Source organism: Garra rufa, chromosome 22 (genome assembly GCF_049309525.1).
Source record: "Garra rufa chromosome 22, GarRuf1.0, whole genome shotgun sequence".
Lineage (NCBI taxonomy): Eukaryota > Metazoa > Chordata > Actinopteri > Cypriniformes > Cyprinidae > Garra > Garra rufa.
In genome coordinates this window covers 31,598,620-31,619,674 of record NC_133382.1, presented here as the reverse complement: position 1 = coordinate 31,619,674, position 21,055 = coordinate 31,598,620, and the positions used below count along the sequence as shown (strand labels likewise).

Here is a 21,055-nt window from a genome sequence, read left to right as displayed (position 1 = left end):
CGTACAAAATGTGTTGTTACATGAATGATCCACAGCTGTTCTTTTTTTTTTTTTGTATAGTGAGCATTTTAACCTTCTTTAATAGTTGCACATGATTCATTGTTGTCATACAGTCATTGCTGGAAAGGGTTCACAAACACAAAATTGCTGAAAAACCAAACAAGGATTTTTCTGAGGACCAGCGGGCAGTATAACTGTTCAGGACCAACAAGAGACTTATGAACAACTATCACTAAAAAAACAGCTGTGGATCATTCAGGTAACAACACAGTATTAAGAATCAAGCGTATGTAAACTTTTGAACGGGGTCATTTTTATAAATTCAACTATTATTTTCTCTTGTGGACTATAGGTAAACATTTTACGTGAAATATCCTATTCAGGTCAGTACTAAATAAAAAATTACATGCATTATGTATGACCCCTCTTATTTTGGTAAAGTAATTAACAATTTGCAGATTCTGCAAGGTGTATGTAAACATTTGACCTCAACTGTATGTGAACTTGTCATGCTTTCTAAATACCTGTGTATATTTTATGGTGTTTTTATGCTTTGGTACAGTCAAAGCAAAGCTTTAAGCATCAAAACAAACACATCAACCTATTCTGAGAGCACAAAATGTGTAAATATTAAACTCTAAAAGACCTCAGATTCCCCAAAAGACCTTTCTTGCTCGAAGCTTGTAGTAAATGTAGTCTTGACCAGAGATAACTTACGCAGACCCATGGGTGCTTGAGGGCCTGCTCTGCGGTGATTCTCTTAGCTGGGTTGATGGTCAGCATTTGGTTGATGAGGTTCTTGGCCTCGGGGGTGACCGTGTCCCACTCCGGAGAAGGAAACTGTGGGGGCAAGCATCATGAGCAAGCGTTAGATATGCAATCTAAATGAGAGCTTTTCACACCACAAGATGTACTGACACACATACAGAGCGGTCTGCACCGGAGCCTAATGAAATTAAACGTATCACAAGGCAGCGTACAGGATTCAATGAGTCACGGCAGTCAGTCCCTCCTATTGTCGGCCTATTTGGCGGCACGGCTGGTGCTTGAAACGCGTTGCTTGCGCATTTCACACCTCATGGCTTCATTGCAGCCCATAACTAGAGAAAATTGCAGTTGTAATTAGCCAATAAAAAGCCATGTCTGTAGCCGTGTTGAATGTGTGTCACACCTCCTCTTTCGTACCAGGAGATCTTAATGTGGCCGTTACAAATCCTTTGTCTGTTCCAAGAAAACCTTGGGCAGGTTCCAGGAAGTATAATTTGTTTTGCGCACCAAGCTGTGTTGCATCAGCTAAAACGAGCGTGTGGATTGTACTTAGAAACACTGCAGGTGCTTATAAGTCCTTACACACACTGATTCAGCTGCGCTTTTGGCTCAGGGCACTGTTAATACATGTCATGGGTGGGGCGTTTTTGCACCGCTGTGCGCTGCTTCAGCAAAGACGGCCACTCAGGATTGCGGATGGCGCATCCGAACGTGAACACAAGGCCAGAAGGCGCAGTGACAGACGCTGTAACGGACAATAAGGCACAACTACACCTCATCGACTGTGGTCACATGACGAAAGGTTACAAGGGTACAAAACAGTGAGATCATTGTGAGGGTTCCCAAGTTGATTCTTACAGTAAATAGGCCTACTGTGCGTCAATAGAAATGTGTCAGCCTGTAGGGATTTGAAATAACATTTATGCTATAGTAGATATATTACCACTGCTTTTGGGCAGGGACTCCTTTACACTATTTATATAAAAAAAATCCAGAATCTTTACAATATTATATACATACGTTATTGATACTAAACATACATTAAAATCAGTGACAATAAAAGATTTCTATTTGAAAATCATCATACATTTAATTTTTTTTAACTAAATTAAGCATTGCAACTGTGTACAACACTGATCATAAAAAATGAGAATTACATTCTTAAAAATAAAAGTGCTTCAAAGGGTTCTTCAAGCGATGCCATAGAAAAACCATTTTTGGTTCCACAAAGAACCATTCAGTCAAAGGTTCTTTAACGAACCATTTCTTGCTTACCTTTTAATAATCTGAAGAACCTTATTTGCCACAAAGTACCTTTTGTGAAAGATGTTAAAGGTTCTTTATGGAACCATTTAAACAAAAAGGTTATTCTATGGCATCGTGAAGCATCTTTATTGTTAAGAGTGTAGAATGATTTCTGTGGATTGGTGACGCTGAACACTAATAAAATGGCTGATAAAAATTCAGCTTTGTATCACAGGAATAAATAATGTAAAATATATTAAAATGGAAAGCAGCTATTTTAAATCATAAATATATATATATATATTTTTTTATTGTATGTTTGCACTGCTTATTACATAATTATTACATAATTACTACATGCTTATTACATAATAATCAAATTTCTTTAAAAAAAAACTAAAACTATAATTCTTAATCTTAACTCTTTACTGGTATAATATTCTGTCTAAACCAGGTGTCTTAAACAGTTCCTTGTTCAGTAAGTATCCTGAAAATATAATGTCCATCTACATTGCTGATTAAAAGTTTGGGACCAGGAAGATTTTAAATGTTTTTTAAAGCTTTTACTGCTTGTCAAGGCTGTTTATTTGATCAAAAAATACAGAAAACTTTTTAAATAGAATACTATTGCTATTTAAAATAGTGGTTTTCTATTCTAACATACTTTAAAATAGAATTTATTTCTGTGATGCAAAGCTCAATTTTCAGTCTCATTACTCCAGTCTTTACTGTCACATGATCCTTTAGAAATCATCCTAATATGCCGATTTATTATCAATGTTGGAAACAGTTGTGCTTCTTAATACTTTTTTAGAATTTTGACAAATAAAATGTTAAAAAGAACAGCATTTATTTAAAATAGGAATCTTTTGTAACAAAATACACTACCATTTAAAGTTTGGGGTCAGTAAATGTTTTCTTACTTTGTTTGAAAGAAATGTTTGTATTCAGCAAGGATGTTGATAGAAAGTGACAGTAAAAATTTATATTGTTAGAAAATGCTGTTCTTTTTAACTTTTTATTTATCAAAGAATCCTGAAAGAAGTATCACAGGTTTCACTGTTTCCAACATTGATAATAAATCAGCATATTAGAATGATTTCTAAAGGATTGTGTGACACTGAAAACTGGAGTAATGGCTGATAAAAATTCAGCTTTGTAAAATGTAAATTTTAAATTGCAATAATGTTTTATAATATTGCCGTTCTTTCTGTATTTTTGATCAAATAAATAGAACTTTGATGAGCATAAGAGCCTTCTTTAAAAAAACATTAAAAATCTTACTGGTCACAAACTTTAAACAGTAGTGTTTATGACTCCGGTATCGGTATTGATCATTTTAATGGCCTTGCATCATGAAAATACATTAATATGGAACTATACACATATGTTTTGAGTGGTCTGTTACATCACTCCATCCACTGAGGGGTCTTTGACCCATAAACCATTTTATGGTTGGATTTTCAGTAACAATAACTCCACTGTGATAAAGGATTTGTCATATTGTCAGTCCCAGAGGTGAGGTGAAGTGACCCAGCCTGTCCAACACTGTGACCACCAAAACCATCTAACAGTGTAACATGCATTCACTCCATTTTCACAATGAGGTCACAGTTACATCATCTCCTCCCTTTTATTTGTCACATAAATTTTAATGGATTGAACATCTCTCTGGGGCAGTCACTCACTCCATGTCCTGCCACATACATCTGAGGGTGTGAGTCTGTGATGCAATAGATGTACAATTCAAAAATGTGCACACACAGACACAAACAAACAAGTACAGACACTCTGGGACAAGAGGCAGTTGTTTCTAAGCAAAGCTCATCTCTCTGCAATGCGTCAGGGAGGGCCTGACATAATCAATAACAGTACCAGTAGCTCTAAATCGCACCCAATCAGAAATTAAACAGGCAGTTGGACCACAGTGTGTGTTGCAGAGACCTTGCGACATCTGGTGTAATCAAATAATGCAGGAACAACTGAGCAATAAGCTGGAGTTTTGTTTATTTTATTAGTAAACAACTAGGGAAATATGATCATGCATTAAACATTGACTGACTCTGAAAAAAAAAACATATTTTATTTTATTATACAAAATAAAATAAAATTCCAGCTCACTGATTAATTGCATTTGATTATATTATTTTATTTGTGTCTTCCACCCCTCTTGGCCTATTATTGCTATCGGTTTAAAAAAATTTAACCAGCTCTGCCTTGAATTTTATTCCAAGCGATTTCACAGGAAATGTTAACAGTATCCTGCTGGGAAATTCCAGTGATTTTCTGAAAGGATGTAGAGGCCTTGTGATGTGCGGTCTAAAATTAAACAAGCCTCACTAGACTGATTTATAAAACGGCTTGATGAGTTCACATAGACTGGACTAATTAGAAAAACCCAAAAATGTGATTTTAAAGTAAAACATGTATGCAAATTTGACAGAAATTTGGTCAGAGGAAACATGGAAGGTGAAGAGTTTTTACATTCCTAGTGGATGCCTCAGTTGAAAGACTTGATGGTGCATTCAAAGACCAATCATAGGAAAGGGGATTTAGAGTAGCTGGACTGAACTCCCGCAGACAGAGACAGTTAGAGAGAGTGGCTCCATCCGAGGACAGCTGTACTTACATCATAAGCTCCAGCCTTGATCTGCTGGTATAACTTGTGTTGATCTTCATCCCAAAATGGAGGATAGCCCACTAATAGAATGTACAAGATTACACCTGTGGAAGAAAGACAGAAAGAGTTGAATATTCTGTTTTGTTGAAACAAATGAAGTGTTTAATTTTGATAGCATTACTGTAAAACCTCATTGTGAGTTGTATATATGAGCAATATCACTTGAGAACCAGTGCGAAATGGCTGTATATCAGCACAGCAGCGATTCAGCTGATTCAGCCATAATTGCACTGAGTGCTCAACCCAAGCCTCTGTAACTAATTTATAAACATTGTGTTGCTTCATTGAAAGCTTACCGTACTGTATTAAAAGCTCACTGTATTATGTAGAGTCGAGTATTGATTTGATGTGATTACCTGCATCTGACACAGCATTTATTCTTTTGCTCAATCTCATATTCACAATAAAACATTAGTTCGAATGTCCACAGAGGAAAGCGATATCTTTGTCATATTATCCTTTCACATTAAGGGCTGCTCAGTTCATTTATTGGCTAAATCTTACAAGGTGTTGCTGAAAGTAAAAATAACTTCCTTGTCTACAAAAGCATTTCAGTCTCTTTCAATACAAGTCTTTATTGCTGACTCACTCATAAAAACTCACTCACTCTTCTCGTCATCAAATGGTGGAATAATGTCACTAAAATCACCACACTGTAAAAAATGACTGTGAATTTAACGGTAAAAAACTGTAAAAATGCTACGGTTAAAACCTGTGATATGGTTAACGGTAAGTTCCCCTTCTATATACGGTGAAAAACTGTGTTGGACATTGCATGTAATTTTACGGCAGTATACCGTTTTTTGAAGTGAAAAAGAACGTAAAATTTACAGTGAATAACCGTAAACTGACATTCCCAGAATTCCCTGTGTTTCATTTTTTTTTATTTGATGTTTTCTGTGGAAATAACTTTTTCTTCTTAGATTTTTCTTGGCAGTTTTGTACATTAGGGTTATATGTTACATATAATGCTGTTAAATTAATGTTTTTTTGCATTAAATCAGTTTTATGTGTGTTACCATGATGGTGTTTAGTGTTTGTGTGAATGACACGGTGCACCTTCTATATATGTTATTATTTAAAACCTCTTTGTGATGGGGTTTGGTTGATGTGATGTTGTCATCACCACCTGCTTTTGGTGGTTATCAGTGTATTGCAAAGTTACAAAACAGATTTCAGTACTTCAAAAGGTTGGTGAATCACCATTATATCAGTTAAAAAAAAAATCTGAAATTACGGCATCTCCGAAAACGTTGAAGCAAATTGTGAAATAGACATTATCTTTATTAACAAACCATATATTTGAAGTCTAAACAACTACAAAAAACTGTAAAAAAAACCTCTTAAAACTACATTCCGTGTGAAATACTGCAAGCAGAGTGATATAAACGGTGAAATTGTTTGATTTCTGTTATCACTAGAATATTGCACGCCTGGAAAAGGCTATCAGTCAATCAGATTCGAGATCTAGAAAGAACCGTACAGATATATGTCCAATAGCACACTCATAGATGTATGGCTGTACATCGACAGATTCAAATATCAGTTTGACAGTTAAACAGCTGAGCCCAAGCCTCCATTACTAATTTAAAAACGTCACTTTGGAACTAGTAACGAAGGAACAATGAGTTGCTTCATTAAACATTTTTTTTTACTGTATACTTTTTAAAGCATATTTCATAAAGCAGCACATATTTAAGTCCAAATTGTTTTGTAATGTTTTACATAAAACCCAACCCTGTTAACTAGTAACTTAGCTAACCTGCAAACTTATCCTGACTGACATCCTTGTTTCAAGCGATGACTATGTACTTCACTCAATATTTGCTTCAAAACGCATGTATTGCAAAAGATTGTTTTGACAAATAGGTCTACCGTGCATTTAAACCATATTTTCTGCTGAGTTCAGCACGCGACGTGCAGCAAAAATAGGCCTGGTGCCGAAACTCTACTGGCAGTGCTACACGCCACTGCACTGCGTACTTGTGCAGTGTGAATACTGCAACCTGTTAATATAGCAAGCAAAATGAATATGCAAGGGGTCTAATGATTAAGGACCCTGTTGAAAACTCACCACAGGCCCAGATGTCCACAGGTTTGCCGTAGGGATCCTTCCTCAATACCTCTGGAGACAGGTAGCCAGGTGTGCCAGCAAAACCTGTGACAAAAACAGGTTGAAAAGTGACCATTCTGCACTCTGAGAATAAGATAAAGTGGATTCAAACCGCAGGCGCCTGTGGGCAATGTAGCCCAGCCAATTAATATTCACTGAAATGCTAATAATTCCAAGCAGGTGTGTGTGGATGGTTTGATAGATGGATTTTTCCATACGCCAGAACCGTTCGGAGCCAAAGCGGTGATGTGCCAAGATGGCAGCCTCGCTCCAGCACTGGCAAGACTGAAGTGGACTGGAAATAGGTGGATTTTAAACAGCTGTGGTAACATTTCTGAGCTGTCCAATCATATAGGTTGTATACATCAATTATTCCACCCACAAGGCTTTACATACTTCAGTCAAAACAAGATGATTACTATTTAAAACTAAAAAACGCTGTACTGATACTTGTTAGCACTAAAGCAATGGCTATCTCATGGCAGCAGCAATAGGCAGCCACCAGTAGGGGGCCACAAGGCCCGACAGAACCCTGCCTGATGGTTTTATCCAGTAGAGACAGCTGCGGAAGGGCATTTTTATAGCTAAAGGGTCTTTCACACACCGACAGAAATGATGTGTGAAAGCTAAACATGAAATGGGCTAAGACTGGCATTTGGCACAGCCTGAAAATAAGCCTTTACGGCCAGTCCAATCCATTTCAGACCGGAGGTAATGGAGCGGGAAATCTTGCAACATCCTTTTAAGATAAACTGAAAGAACATTACAAGAGGGAATCAGCACAGTTGCGTAGGGGAAAAAATCCTTACTAATATAAGAAATCCTGTCAAATCTAAAGCAGCAGTAGTACAAATGTATAAATGTATGGAAAGTAAATGGTCAAAATAAAATCTTCATTGATGATCCATCTACTACATCCTAACACAATGAGGACAAGTGTCACATTTAAATCTAAAAATATCCAAAAGTATCTGTAAGTGGTAGGAAAATTTTGAATGGATGTAGTAATTACAATGAGCTAAATTAACAACAGCTCTTGACTGCCTCACTAATATAAGTTTGTGGATATGTAGAATTAGAGTTGAAGTGAGAGTTATTTACCAAACCAGGCCTGCTGATCACCCTGCACCTCAATGGCCAGGCCAAAATCAGCCAGTTTCACTGCCGCTCCTTTCATCTTACTGGCCAACAGCAAGTTCTCGGGCTGAGGAGGAAAGCAGAGGAAGTCTTTAACACACTAAACACTTTCCAAACAGACTGCAATGAGAGGTTAAAAAGTGCCAAGTGTGTGGAGCAAACTGGACATTTTATTGGTGGTGAATGTTAAATCTAAATGGAACATTCACACTGACAGAAACTTTTCTACAAATACAATCAAAAGTTAAAAATTAAGAAATGTGTTTATTCCTGTCATGCAAGCTGGATTTTCAGCAGCCATTACTTTTCAGTGTCAATTGATCCTTCAAAAATCATTGAAATATGCTGATTTGGTACTCAAGAAACTTTTCTTACAATTATAAATGTTGAAAACAGTTGTGCTGCTTAATATTAAAAAGCATGATACTTTTTTTCAGGATTTTATAAATACAAAGCGCAAAAGAATTGATTTAAAATATAATTATAAATATTTTTCACAATCAATTTAATACATCCTTTCTAAATAAAAATTAATTTCTTTAAAAAAAAGTAGAATCAGTAGAACCAGATTTATAGAATAGATTTATTCTATAAAAAATAAAATAAAATAATAATAATAAAAAATATTATTATTATTTTTAATAATAATAAATATTTACCGAATATTTGAGGTTTAAACAAAAACATTCTAGCCTAAAAACTCTTAAAACTACATTATGTGACGCAAAAACAGTATTATTTATAAAATTATAAATTATAAATAATTTTTTTTTTATTCAGCATTGAATATTTCTTAAAAAAAAAGATGATCCTGCACACTATCTGTAAATATAAATAGATTTATATAATACATTTATTCTGAAAAAAAAAGATTTATTTTTAATTTTAAAAAAATAATAATATATATTTACCAAATATTTGAAGTCATTCTAGCCTATAAAAGTCTTATTAAACAGTGTTATTTATAAAATTATATTTTGGTGTCTGCCATCAATCAATTCCATTAATCTTTGCTGAATAAATTTTTTTTGAAATTCTTTAAAATAAAATAATCCTGCACACTGTCCATACTGAGAAATGTATCAAAAATAGATGCATTCTAAAAACTAGATTTTTTTTTAACTTTAAACATTTTTTTACTGACTCCAAACTTTAAAATAGTAGTGTATGTATATAAAAAACTTACAGTAATGAGAATTTTTATTTATTTGCATTACAAATAATGATGCAAAAATATTATCCTAAAAATAAGGTTCTTTTTTTTATTATTTAAGTGAAATATGTCTGAGACACTTTGCAACCTGCCACACTGTCAGTGCGAACACCAATTAAAAAAAAAAAACTACATCACCAGCAGATGTGCAGATGAACACACTGTTTCTCAACACCAGCCAAACCAGCTCAGTAGGATATGACAGATTTTAAGGGGTCAAAGATCTCTCCACAGGTAATTGAGTTTATTGATGGCTTAAAGGTTAAGCACGACTGAATTGTGTTTGCTTTACTACCGCATTTACGCTGAACAAATATTAGGGTGGATTTCCTGCGGTTTTGTCAGCGCTCCAAATTTGAAATCAAACACAAACACGCATTAATATCCGAGAGCTTCAAGTACACAACCGAGAGAAGAGGCCCAGAAAGATATATTAGGCACAATGGAGGACTTTCACACTAAAATATAGGCTGGAAAAGTCGATTTCCCCTCACTTTCTCGAATGCGCAACTCAATAGGCTTGATTTATTAGCTGTCGCGCATATATCTTCTCAACGCACAGAGTTCATCCTCGACTTCTACATTCAAGCACAGAATTTAAAAGCATCCGTTATGAGGATGCCGGGAAATTTATGCCCATAGGTGTGAATCTCTCACTCTCCCTCATTAAATGCGCAGACTACAAATGAAGAATGGTGAGACTCGCCGTGACCCCTCCCACAGCCCTCCGTCTCTCAGGCAATACCAGCAACAGTTGTCGTATCACGTTCTTCGCTATGGCAACCAGCCTGGGCACATCTCTGCTGCTCAGCATTGGGCTCACATACACATGGGGGAGGGCAGTGGATGTGACTAACGCACAATAGGAAGACATGATAAAACTCTGGCTGTATGCGTTATCAAAGCATGCCACTGTCGAGATGACACCTACATTCGTTTCATATATTCACACGCACTGAGACAGACAGGCAAAGTGTGCAATGTTTATGCATGTACTTGATTCATATGTGACCCTGGACCACAAAACCAGTCATAAGGTTAAATTTGACAAAACATATGATTTATACATCATATGAAAGCTCAATAAATAAGCTTTCTATTGATGTATGGTTTGTTATGATAGGACAATATTTGGCCGAGATACATCTATTTGAAATCAGAAATCTGAGGATGCAAAAAAATCAAAAATACTGAGAAAATCACCTTTAAAGTTGTCCAAATTAGGTTCTTAATGCATATTACAAATCAAAAATTACATTTTGATATATTTACAGTAGGAATTTTACAAAAAATCTTCATGGAACATGAACTTTACTTAATTTCTTAATGATTTTTGGCATAAAACAAAAATCAAAAATTTTGACCCATACAATGTATTTTTGGCTATTGCTACAAATATACCCCAGCGACTTAAGACTGGTTTTGTGGTCCAGGGTCACATATGGTAATATGATGAATTGCTTAACTCGTACTGTTAAAAACGAGAGTATTACTTTAAACAAAGACAATCCTCAGTACAAAAAGTGTCATTCTGTGTCAACTCAACCAAAGATTCCCAGCTCAAAATGTTAATAGTTTTTTCTGCGGATGAAGTAGAAAGCCAAAATGTCATGGATGCAAATTTACTGAATAATCCACTATTTTGTAGAGGGGGGGTAAAATGTCAATTTCCTAATTTAATCGATTCTAATTTTTAGGAAAGGATATCAATTCCTAAATCTTAAGAATCAATTAGTGTAGCATGTTTTAAGTTAGTGAATTGTGGAAGAAAAATTCATTTCACTTATCATATATGATTATGAAACATTGTGTAAGTTTCTGCTTCATCTAGACCTGCCCTGAAGATGTCATGAGGTAGAGGTATCAGGGCCTCAAAACATAAAAGTTTGAGTCTTGGGAATATGATATAGTAGAATGTGTTTCTGTTTCCTTCCTATGTGTGGAAAGTTACAGGCTGTTAGGAGATGTAACCTTGAAGACTAGGGAAGAGATATAAAAGTGGAGGAAACCCTCCCTTCTTTGTCACACTCTGCAGCAACCTGTGTTTCTGTATGACTGTCTGACCTTTCTTGCAAGAAATAAACCCTTACAAAAGACAATTGACTGAGTTTGTCTCTTATGCGGTGAGAGTCAATTCATTTTTGCCACGACAGAATGAAACATTATTATAGTGCACATCTCATCCAATAAATTGCAGAAAGGTTTGTGCTTTGTTATTTTTCATATGAAAAAGTCTCAGATTTAAATTTGTCCATTTTATTACAGCTTTCGAACAATAAATGCAGTTTAACGTAGAGTGACAGATCGCCGTAGCAAACTAAAGCGGAAGTAGAAAACACACTTGAACTGATCGTCTCCTCTGCTTCAATACCAGTTTAAGCATGAAAAGACATGAATAAACATCAGAGCTATGCTAAATAAAGAGTACAACTTACTGAAATCTGTATCCTGTATCATGTAATCGCTTAATCAGTTTTTCAACCACGCAGTTTTTCAAGACGTCAATTTAACAGCTTGTAAACAATGTCATGTAACATCAAATTTACCTCAGAAAAAACCTTCGGTGAGCATAAACTTGTTTGTCAACTAGAAAAATTAACTGCAGAGAGGAGCATTTTGCTAAATATATGCACCATATAACACATTCATTATATTTTTTTACTGTTCTTTGGTGTTTTTTTTGTTTGAATAAATCTGTTAAGTTTTTATGTCAACCAAATATAATTATGTAATTGTAACTGTATTATTATAAAAACTTGTAAATGTGGCATGTACTGTACCTGATATGTACCCAAAATAACTGAATCAAAACGGAAATCGAATCGAAAGCTTGTGAATCAGAATTGAATCGTGAAATTTTGTCATAACTTAGCTCTATTATATGACAATGGTGACTGTTCAAAAAATTGACAATTGACATTGTAACTCAAGAAGTATTAAAGATATCTGAAAATCTTTTTATATTTTGGTTCTTAAACTTTTGGCATCTTTATTTTTAAGGCCATGTATGGTTCAGGGACTTCAATGTGGCTCCTTCAGTAAATTGTTCATATTTTTAGTGATCAAAAACCAAATGTGGCTCACTTTGCATTCATATGATGAAAATGGTCATTTTTACCCCCTCTACCAAATAGTGGTTTGGTCAGTAAATATACATCCATGAGATTTAAAGGAGACCTATTATGCCCCTTTTTACAATGTGTAATAGAAGTCTCAGGTACCCTAAAATGTGTTTGTGAAGTTTCAGCTCAAAACACCCCCTCATTTCATTTATTATATCATTTTAAAAATGCCTATTTTGAGAAAGCAGAAATACGCTGTTTTTGTACATGGCTCTTTAAATGCAAATGAGCTGTTGCTCCCTGCCCCCTTTTTCAGAACAGGACTGTGCCTTTATAGCTTGTACCTCAGATATTCTGCTAAAAAACATCAGTGTGGTTTTGATTAACACATCTATCACGCTGAAATCATATGTTTTAAACTATATTAGTTAAAACTTCTGATATAGGGTTTTCTGAGCGCACACATCTGAAGCACATACACAGAAAGCTACTGTACTAAACTAAGTTCTCTTTCATGTCTTATTACGCTTAAATGGTCAAATACACACAATTTAATGGTAAAAACACAAATGAGTTACAAAAACAGTCTGTTATGTCTGTGAAGGTAAACAGCTGGGAAAGAAATCGCATGTTTATATTAGATCTGTGTGGCTGCAGCATAATTTACAGTAAATAAATCAATAACTCGCCTGCTTTTTTGTCATCTCTGAGGCTGGGACTCTAAATAGAGTTCTGTGCTCATCTGTACAGCCAACGACAGAACACTTAGCATGCTTTGCTCAAACTTTTGCCATGGCGTTAGTCCAAGTACACCGTTTTTTTCACATACTTGCAAAAAAAAAAAAGGCTTAACAAAAAGTTACTGGGTTGTTCTTTTTCACCTTTTCTGGGTTGGTTCATGCAATGGGAACCTGATTATATCACTTAAACATGAGAAAGCATGACATGTCAACGTTATAACGCTATTTATGTCTGTCTTCAGAAAAATATCAACAAAATCCAATATTAGTTTCTGAATTTTGGTTGATTTGACGCAGAATGACCCACAAGTCTTTGTAACAAGTATTTGAGCTTATCAATAGTACTGAAATACCAGAACTACATAGCAGCATGTGTTTTAGCATGCAGCATGGAATATTGTTGTACGTGTATATCTGTGTGTTTGTGTGCATCAGCGCTGGGCAGGGCATCAACATGGAAACCCTCAGAGGCAGGCCGGTTGCCGTGTGTGTGGTTGTCGTGGCGACAGGCTCTCGCTCACCTTAAGGTCTCTGTGCACGATGTCATGCTGGTGAATATGATTGACACTCTCCAGGATCTGATTGATGCACTGGCTGAAAAACAGAATAATAAATCAATCAGTGGCTGAAAAAGATCATAAGGATAAGTGAGGGGGTGAGATAAGCCTAAATATTGACCATAACCTTTTATTTTTGCTGCATTCAAAAGTCAGTTCCTTCATATTTAGAAAATACACTACATTTAAAGACTATTCTGTAGTTTATACCAGATATAACACTGTCATATTAAAATAACATTCATAAAACTGCCAAATGAGAAATGCTTCCACAAAAATAAATCATATTACTGAAAATCAGTTATACTGTCAATCTGTAAAGAAATAAAGTCTGTAATTTTAACGCCTTAATTAAAATAAAGGCTTAATTAAAATAAATTGATCACAGTAAAGTTAATCAACGGCCTCGGTTGGACAATTCAATTAAGCAATTAAATTAAACACCATGACTGGATGATTAATGCTACATATAATGTAGCACTGCTACTTTAGCAGACTGAGCTGGGCTGAAGTGTAATGTGACTGAAGCACATAAGGTGAGCTGAGCAGGGGATTGTGGGATAGCTGGGGTGGGCCTCATTCTCAGACAGGTACACACGTGTTATCTCATCCCTCTTAAAGCTGTAATCCTATAACAGAACGTTATAGAGGCCTAACCAGGACAGATGAACCGTAATGAACGTAAGTGGGTGTGTGTGTGTGTGTGTGTGTGTGTGTGTGTGTGTGTGTGTGTGTGTGTGTGTGTTGCTGTGGTGTCATGCTGCTTTATAGATACTTAGTATTAATGTGAATTTATGCATGACTTTCTTTAGATACTTATTGAATTTGTTTAGAGGAAATGGCGCAGATGGTGGTTAGGACATGATTGTGTACAACAGACCTCAATACATGGGTCACTTACAGGCTTTAGCCAAACAGATGGATAGCTTAGCATTATAATATAATATAATATAATATAATATAATATGAAAATGTATTATTATATTATATTATATTTAAATTATTCTAATACTACTATATAATATAAAGTAATAATATTATATAATATAAAATAGTATAATACAGTATAATATATATTTTTATATTAAAATTCCTACTTAAGCTATTTAAGTTATTGTATTACTAAGCCATCTATCTGTTTTGCTACTATATAATAATATATATATATTTTTATATTTAAATTAAGTGTAATAATAATATATATAATATAAAACAATTTAATATAACATAATACAATACACACACACACACACACACACACACACACACACACACACACACACACACACACACACACACACACACACATACATATACATATACATATATATATATATATTTCTGTGGCTATTTAAATTATTGTATTACTAAGCCATCCCTTTGTTTTGGTCCTATACAATATAGCGTAATAATATAATATAATATAATATAATATAATATAATATAATATAATATAATATAATATAATATAATATATTTAAATATTGGTTTTCTAAGCTATCCCCTGTTTTGCTACAGTATAACAGTGTAATAATATAATATAATACATTTTTATGTTTAATTTGCCATTTAAATTATTGTATTTCTACTATATAATATAAAGTATTAATATATTATAGTATAATATATATTTTTATATTTAAATTGCCATTTAAATTATTGTATTACAAAGCTATCCATTTGTTGTTCCTATGTAATATATAATATAATACATATTTTTTATATTTAAATTATTTTATTACTAAGCTATCCCTCTGCCTTGCTACTACATAATAAAAGTGTAATAATATAATATAACATAATATAATATATATATATTTTTATATTTAAGTTGCTACTTAAATTATTTTAATACTAAGCTATCCATCTGTTTTGCTACTCTATAATAGTGTAATATAATATAATATAACATATATTTTTATATTTAAATTGCTACTTAAATTATTTTATTACTAAGCTATCCATCTGTTTTGCTACTATATAATAGTGTAATAATATAATATAACAGAATATAATATAATAAATATTTTTACATTTAAATTGCTACTTAAATTATTTTATTACAAAGCTATTCATCCGTTTTGCAACTATATAATTGTGTAGTAATATAACATAAAATAATATTATATAATATAACATAATATAATATAATATATAACATAATATAATATAATATACATTTTTATATTTAAATTGCTACTTAAATTATTTTCTTACTAAGCTATTCATTTTGCACCGTTTTGCTACTACATAGTATAGTATACTATAAAATAATATAATTTTATATTTAAATGGATATTTAAATTATTGTACTACAAAGCTATCTGTTTTGCTACTACATAATATAACCTAATAATTATGTAATAATATAATATTACATTATATTATAAAACAGAGGATAGCTTAGTAATACAATAATTTAAACAGCAATTTAAATATAAAATATATATTATATCATTGTTACACTTAATCATATAGTAGCAAAACAGGGATAGCTTAGTCATACAACAATTTAAATAGCAATTAAATATTAAAAATATATATATTATATTACACTTAATTGTATAGTAGCAAAACAGAGTGCTTAGTAATAAATTTAAATAGCAATATATTTATTTTATTTTATTATATATTTTTTTATTTCTACACCTAATTATATAGTAGCAGCTACATATATAACATATTTTCTTTATATTCTATATTATATTGTACTATATTACATAGTAGCCAAACAGATGAATAGCTTAGTAATGCAATAATATAAAATATATAAAATACATAAAATTATATTATATTATATTATATAGTGTCCTAACTAAGTGACACTTTACCATGCCTGGTTAGAACATGCCACAAATAACAAGTGAGTGAAAATGGAGTACATGAGATAAGAAAGCAGACTGAAAAATACTTTTGAGTATATTAATATTACAAAAGAACACAGAAGCTATTTGCCCAAATTTGGTTACATATTAAGCCCAGCATTCCATTTTGAGCACAGCACAAATCCCACCGGACACAAAAGACCTGTCTCTCTCGATCACACACACACACACACACACACACACACACACACACACACACACACACACACACACACACACACACACACACACACACACACACACACACACAAGACAGACAGACAAGACAGACAGACAAGACAGCTGATCTCTTCATAAAACGCCTCTTTTCCCCACTCACGCTCTGTTTATCTGTCTTTACCTGCGTAATATCAAAGCTCAGACGCTGAAGTGGCATCACGCAACTCTTGTAAACCAAATTTACCATGAACTCCCGTATGAGCGCATTAAAACGCAGCTAACTGCTGGAGGGTGTTTGTGTTGGATGCCTGGGGCTTTAACTTAGTGTCAGAGTCCCTTAGAGACGTACACGCTCGCTGCTGGTTCCTAAAGACAATGTTCAAAGTGTGTAATTTCTGTGTTACTAGATTTTCCACTTGTTTATGAAGAATCTTCATTTGTGCCGGTGCTGTCGGTGCTGCAGAAGCGATGCACTCAAAAGGAGGGGCCAGCAAAGGCCAAATGGATGCGTTTTTGTGTGGCACCTGTTGATTGCCAGTTGTGCAACTCCACCATCATTAAAGGCTCTCAGTTTTTCTGCACAAAAGGGATCGTCCTCTCTCTGTGCTTTTGAATCAGATGTAAGTGTGTGTGTGCGTGTGAGTGTGACCTGCTCACTGCAGGCTGCAGCACAGTAACCACAGCAACAGTAAATTGGAGAGCCCACCTTGCGTCAGCTTCACTGTAATACTCTCTGGCGACGATGTCCTCAAACAACTCCCCCCCAGTCACACTGCGGAAAGAGAGGGGGGAAAAAAATGAAACAAGGGATGAGAGAGTGGAGGGTGTGCTGGGTTTTGGGCTAATTTGGTCAGCAGCAAGAGACAGAGCCGACATTTTACACTTGTGTAAACATGATTGCAAATGTACGTTATGCTGCAGTAAAACATGCATGGATTATTATTTTTTTTTTTAAACACAGTAACCGTAGTTTGAGACAAAGTACAAGTAGCAATGCAAGACAGTGATGACTCTTACAAAGTTACCAGAGTTTTACTGTAGTAACCTGTGGTTTTTGGTTATGCAAAATACACCACGAGGAAATAAAGAAAAGCATGTCAGACAAAAATAAAAAACTTTTTTTAATCACATTATAAAAAATAAAAATAGCTAAAAACAACAAAAACGTCATAATAATTACAATTACTTTACAAAAAATAAAAATAATAATAATACTATTTGTTTAACCTTAATAATCTTTTACATTTCAATAAAACAAGAAAAATTAAAAAAAAATTCTTGAAATAAAATAAGAAAATGTAAAACAAATAATATCTGCATCCTATAATTCTATTATTTCATGTTACATATACTGTATATTGTTATGTCAAAATAAAATTTAAAAATAAAATTATTTCTATAATTTTATATACATATTGTATATCATTTTGTGTATATATTTTTTTTATATAAAATAAAATAAAAATATTAAAGAAAATGTTAAAATTATTTATATTATTTCATAATTGTATATATTTTTTCATAAAATAAAAATAAATATATAACAGAAAATGTTATCTGTCATTCTATATTTCTATTATTTCATAATTATATATATATATATTGTATATTGTTTTGTATACAAAATTATAAAAAGAAAAAATTAAAGAAAAAGAAAAAAACTTTTCATGCTGTAATTCTATTATTTTATAATTCTAAATATATATTGTATACCGCATATCAATAAATAAACAAGAAATAAAATATTAAAGAAAATGTTAAAGAAATACAATCATTTAATTTCATAGTTCATGATTCTATATATATATATTGTATATCGTTCTGTGTGTATATATTTTTTTTCATAAAATAAAATAATAAAATATTAAATAAATGTTAAAAATAAAATGTTTCATTCTATAATTTTATTTTATAATATATATATATATATATATATATATATATATATATATATATCGTTATACATACATTTATTTTATTATTTCACAAATCTATAAATATTGTATATCGTTTTGTATACATATACATTTTTTCCATAAAAGAAATAAAATATTAAAGAAAATGTTAAAGAAAATGTACATTCTATAATTCTATTATTTCACAATTCTATTTATATTTTATATTTTTTTATATTTTTTTCATTAAATAACAATAAAATTATTTATTCTATAATTTCATAATGTTAGATTTTTTGAAGTTGTGCTGCTTTATATATATATATATTAAGAATAATTTAATGAATATCAAATCAGCATATAATTCTTTTTTCTAAAGGATCATGTGACACCAAAGACTTGAGTACTGGCTGCTGAAAACTCACTGAATTAATGACATTTTAAAGTATATTAAATCAGAAACCAGTTCTTTTAAATAGTATTAATATTGCACAATATATGGTGAGGGTGGAGTGCAGTTGGCACTGAGATGTGCACGAGACACATAACGGGAACATTAGTAACTCAGCCTCTGTTCCACATAAATTGAGCTCCACAATGATGCCTGGAAAAATCAAAGCGCACTGGACTGGTTAAAACCAGGACACAATCACAGAAACAACCATCTTGACAGCACTAAATCGCATTTATAGGGCCACCCCGAAATGTCTACTCATCAATTCTGCTGGCAGATCCCATCAAATTGAAGGATATATTTTTGACACCCGGGAAGGTGTGTACAAGGTGTTTTTGTCCAACATATTTCAGCTGCATTTATCTGCCTGCGGGAATGGAGCTTCTGACATGATTCGCTACAACAAAATGTCTTGGGTTTGATAACTTGTCCATCCTAATTCAAAAAGTGGGAAGCACCATACAGCCATTAAGAGTTTCAAACTCACCAAAATATTGTAACTGGCTCTGTTCTAAACAGTTATATTATTTATATGCTATTATAGTATTTATTCATATTTTTAATTAGCCATTTTTTCAGTATTTTTACTTTTATATTTCAGTATTATGTAAAAAGTTATATAATGTTTACTTTATTATTTAGATTTAGTAATTTTAGTACTTCAACTAACTTATTTCAGGTAGATGACAAGACAACATTTCTATTTTCACTTAAGTTTACATATTTATTGTAATATTCTATACTTAATTTTAGCTTTCTTTCTGCTGAATTCTAAAAAAATAAAAAATAAAATAAAAACGTAACATTATTTATATGATATTATGGTATTTATTACTATTGTAATCAGCTGTAATTTATATTTTATTTTAATTTAGTTTTAGTAATTCTGTGTAATGTGCTTTTGTATTTTTATATATAGCTTTAATGAATTATTATTTAGGTTTAGTAATTTTAGTACTTTCTTTGTAATATTCTATACTTTATTTTAGCTTTATTTTAATTACCAAAACCAAAAACATGCTTTCTTTATGCTAAATTCTAAAAAAAAAAAAAATTCAATAATAAAGTAATATTAATTCTATGCTATTATACTGTAGTATTTATTACTATTGTAATTAGCTGTTATTTTTTAGTTTCAATATTTTTACCTTTTATATTTCAGTATTTTTATTTTAAATGTAGTTTTAGTCATTCTGTGTAATGTGCTTTTGTCATATATATATATACACACACACACACACACACACACACACACACACACACACACACACACACACACACACACACACACAGTGCACAGCATAAATGAGTATACAGGAGGGGGGGGGATAAATAAATTTCAATTAGGATGCTGTCTTAGCTACCTATGAGGGTATTGAGGTAACTTGCTAGGTTTTGAAACAGCCTATATTATTATCATATCTCAGGTTACAGTACAGCATATATTGCATATATTGAGTCACATGGCACAGATGTGTGTGTGTGTGTGTGTGTGTGTGTGTGTGTGTGTGTGTGTATATATGTGTGTTTCGGTCATACTCACAGGTCAAAAACCAGGTAATGGAAACCTTCTTCTGAGATACTGTCATGGAGCCGAACTGGGGTTGAAAAGACAAAACAGAAGAATCAGCATTAAGATATAATGCACTATAAAAGTAACTGTTTTTAATGAGATCTTTCGCATTCGTGCTCCATCACCAGTGTTGTGCAAGTTACTTCCAAAATGTAATACATTATATATTACTAGTTAGTGTCTTTAAAAAGTAATTAGTTACATTACAATATTACTCTCTAAATTGTAATGTGTTACACTACTTTTAAGTTACTTTTGAGTTACTTTCATCAAAATATCCACAGATTATAAAATGCCAAAGTTTATAGCTGCTCATTATACATTAAGTTTAGAATAGCTAGCATAAAATTATAAAGACATACAATCATTAAACACAATAAATAGCCTATAGGCTATTTTAAATGGTTTTCAGAACAAAACAAGAATGAAGAATATAAGTTGCTAAACAAGCCAAAACGAATGAGGGTAAAAGCGAAACTAAAAGCAAACGACGCGTTGTTCTCGTGCAGCCTACCTCTCTCATTCGGCATGAATCCAATTAAATGTGTCCATATTCGTGATGTATTTGAATTAG

At 32.6% G+C, this 21,055-nt stretch overlaps 1 protein-coding gene across 15 annotated transcripts in view; it reads right to left on the bottom strand.

Moving 5' to 3' along the window:
* The window catches only part of camk2g1 (calcium/calmodulin-dependent protein kinase (CaM kinase) II gamma 1), a 106,584-nt gene that overhangs the window by 28,323 nt on the left and 57,206 nt on the right, over positions 1-21,055 (bottom strand). For all 15 annotated transcript variants that reach the window (XM_073827794.1, XM_073827791.1, XM_073827796.1 and 12 more), the window contains exons 4-10: positions 20,452-20,506; positions 17,266-17,331; positions 13,480-13,552; positions 7,908-8,010; positions 6,768-6,851; positions 4,643-4,737; positions 718-840 (exon numbers count right to left, since the gene is read on the bottom strand). In XM_073827794.1, coding sequence (XP_073683895.1) covers positions 718-840; positions 4,643-4,737; positions 6,768-6,851; positions 7,908-8,010; positions 13,480-13,552; positions 17,266-17,331; positions 20,452-20,506 — 599 coding nt within the window. The remainder of the gene's footprint in view (positions 1-717; positions 841-4,642; positions 4,738-6,767; positions 6,852-7,907; positions 8,011-13,479; positions 13,553-17,265; positions 17,332-20,451; positions 20,507-21,055) is intronic.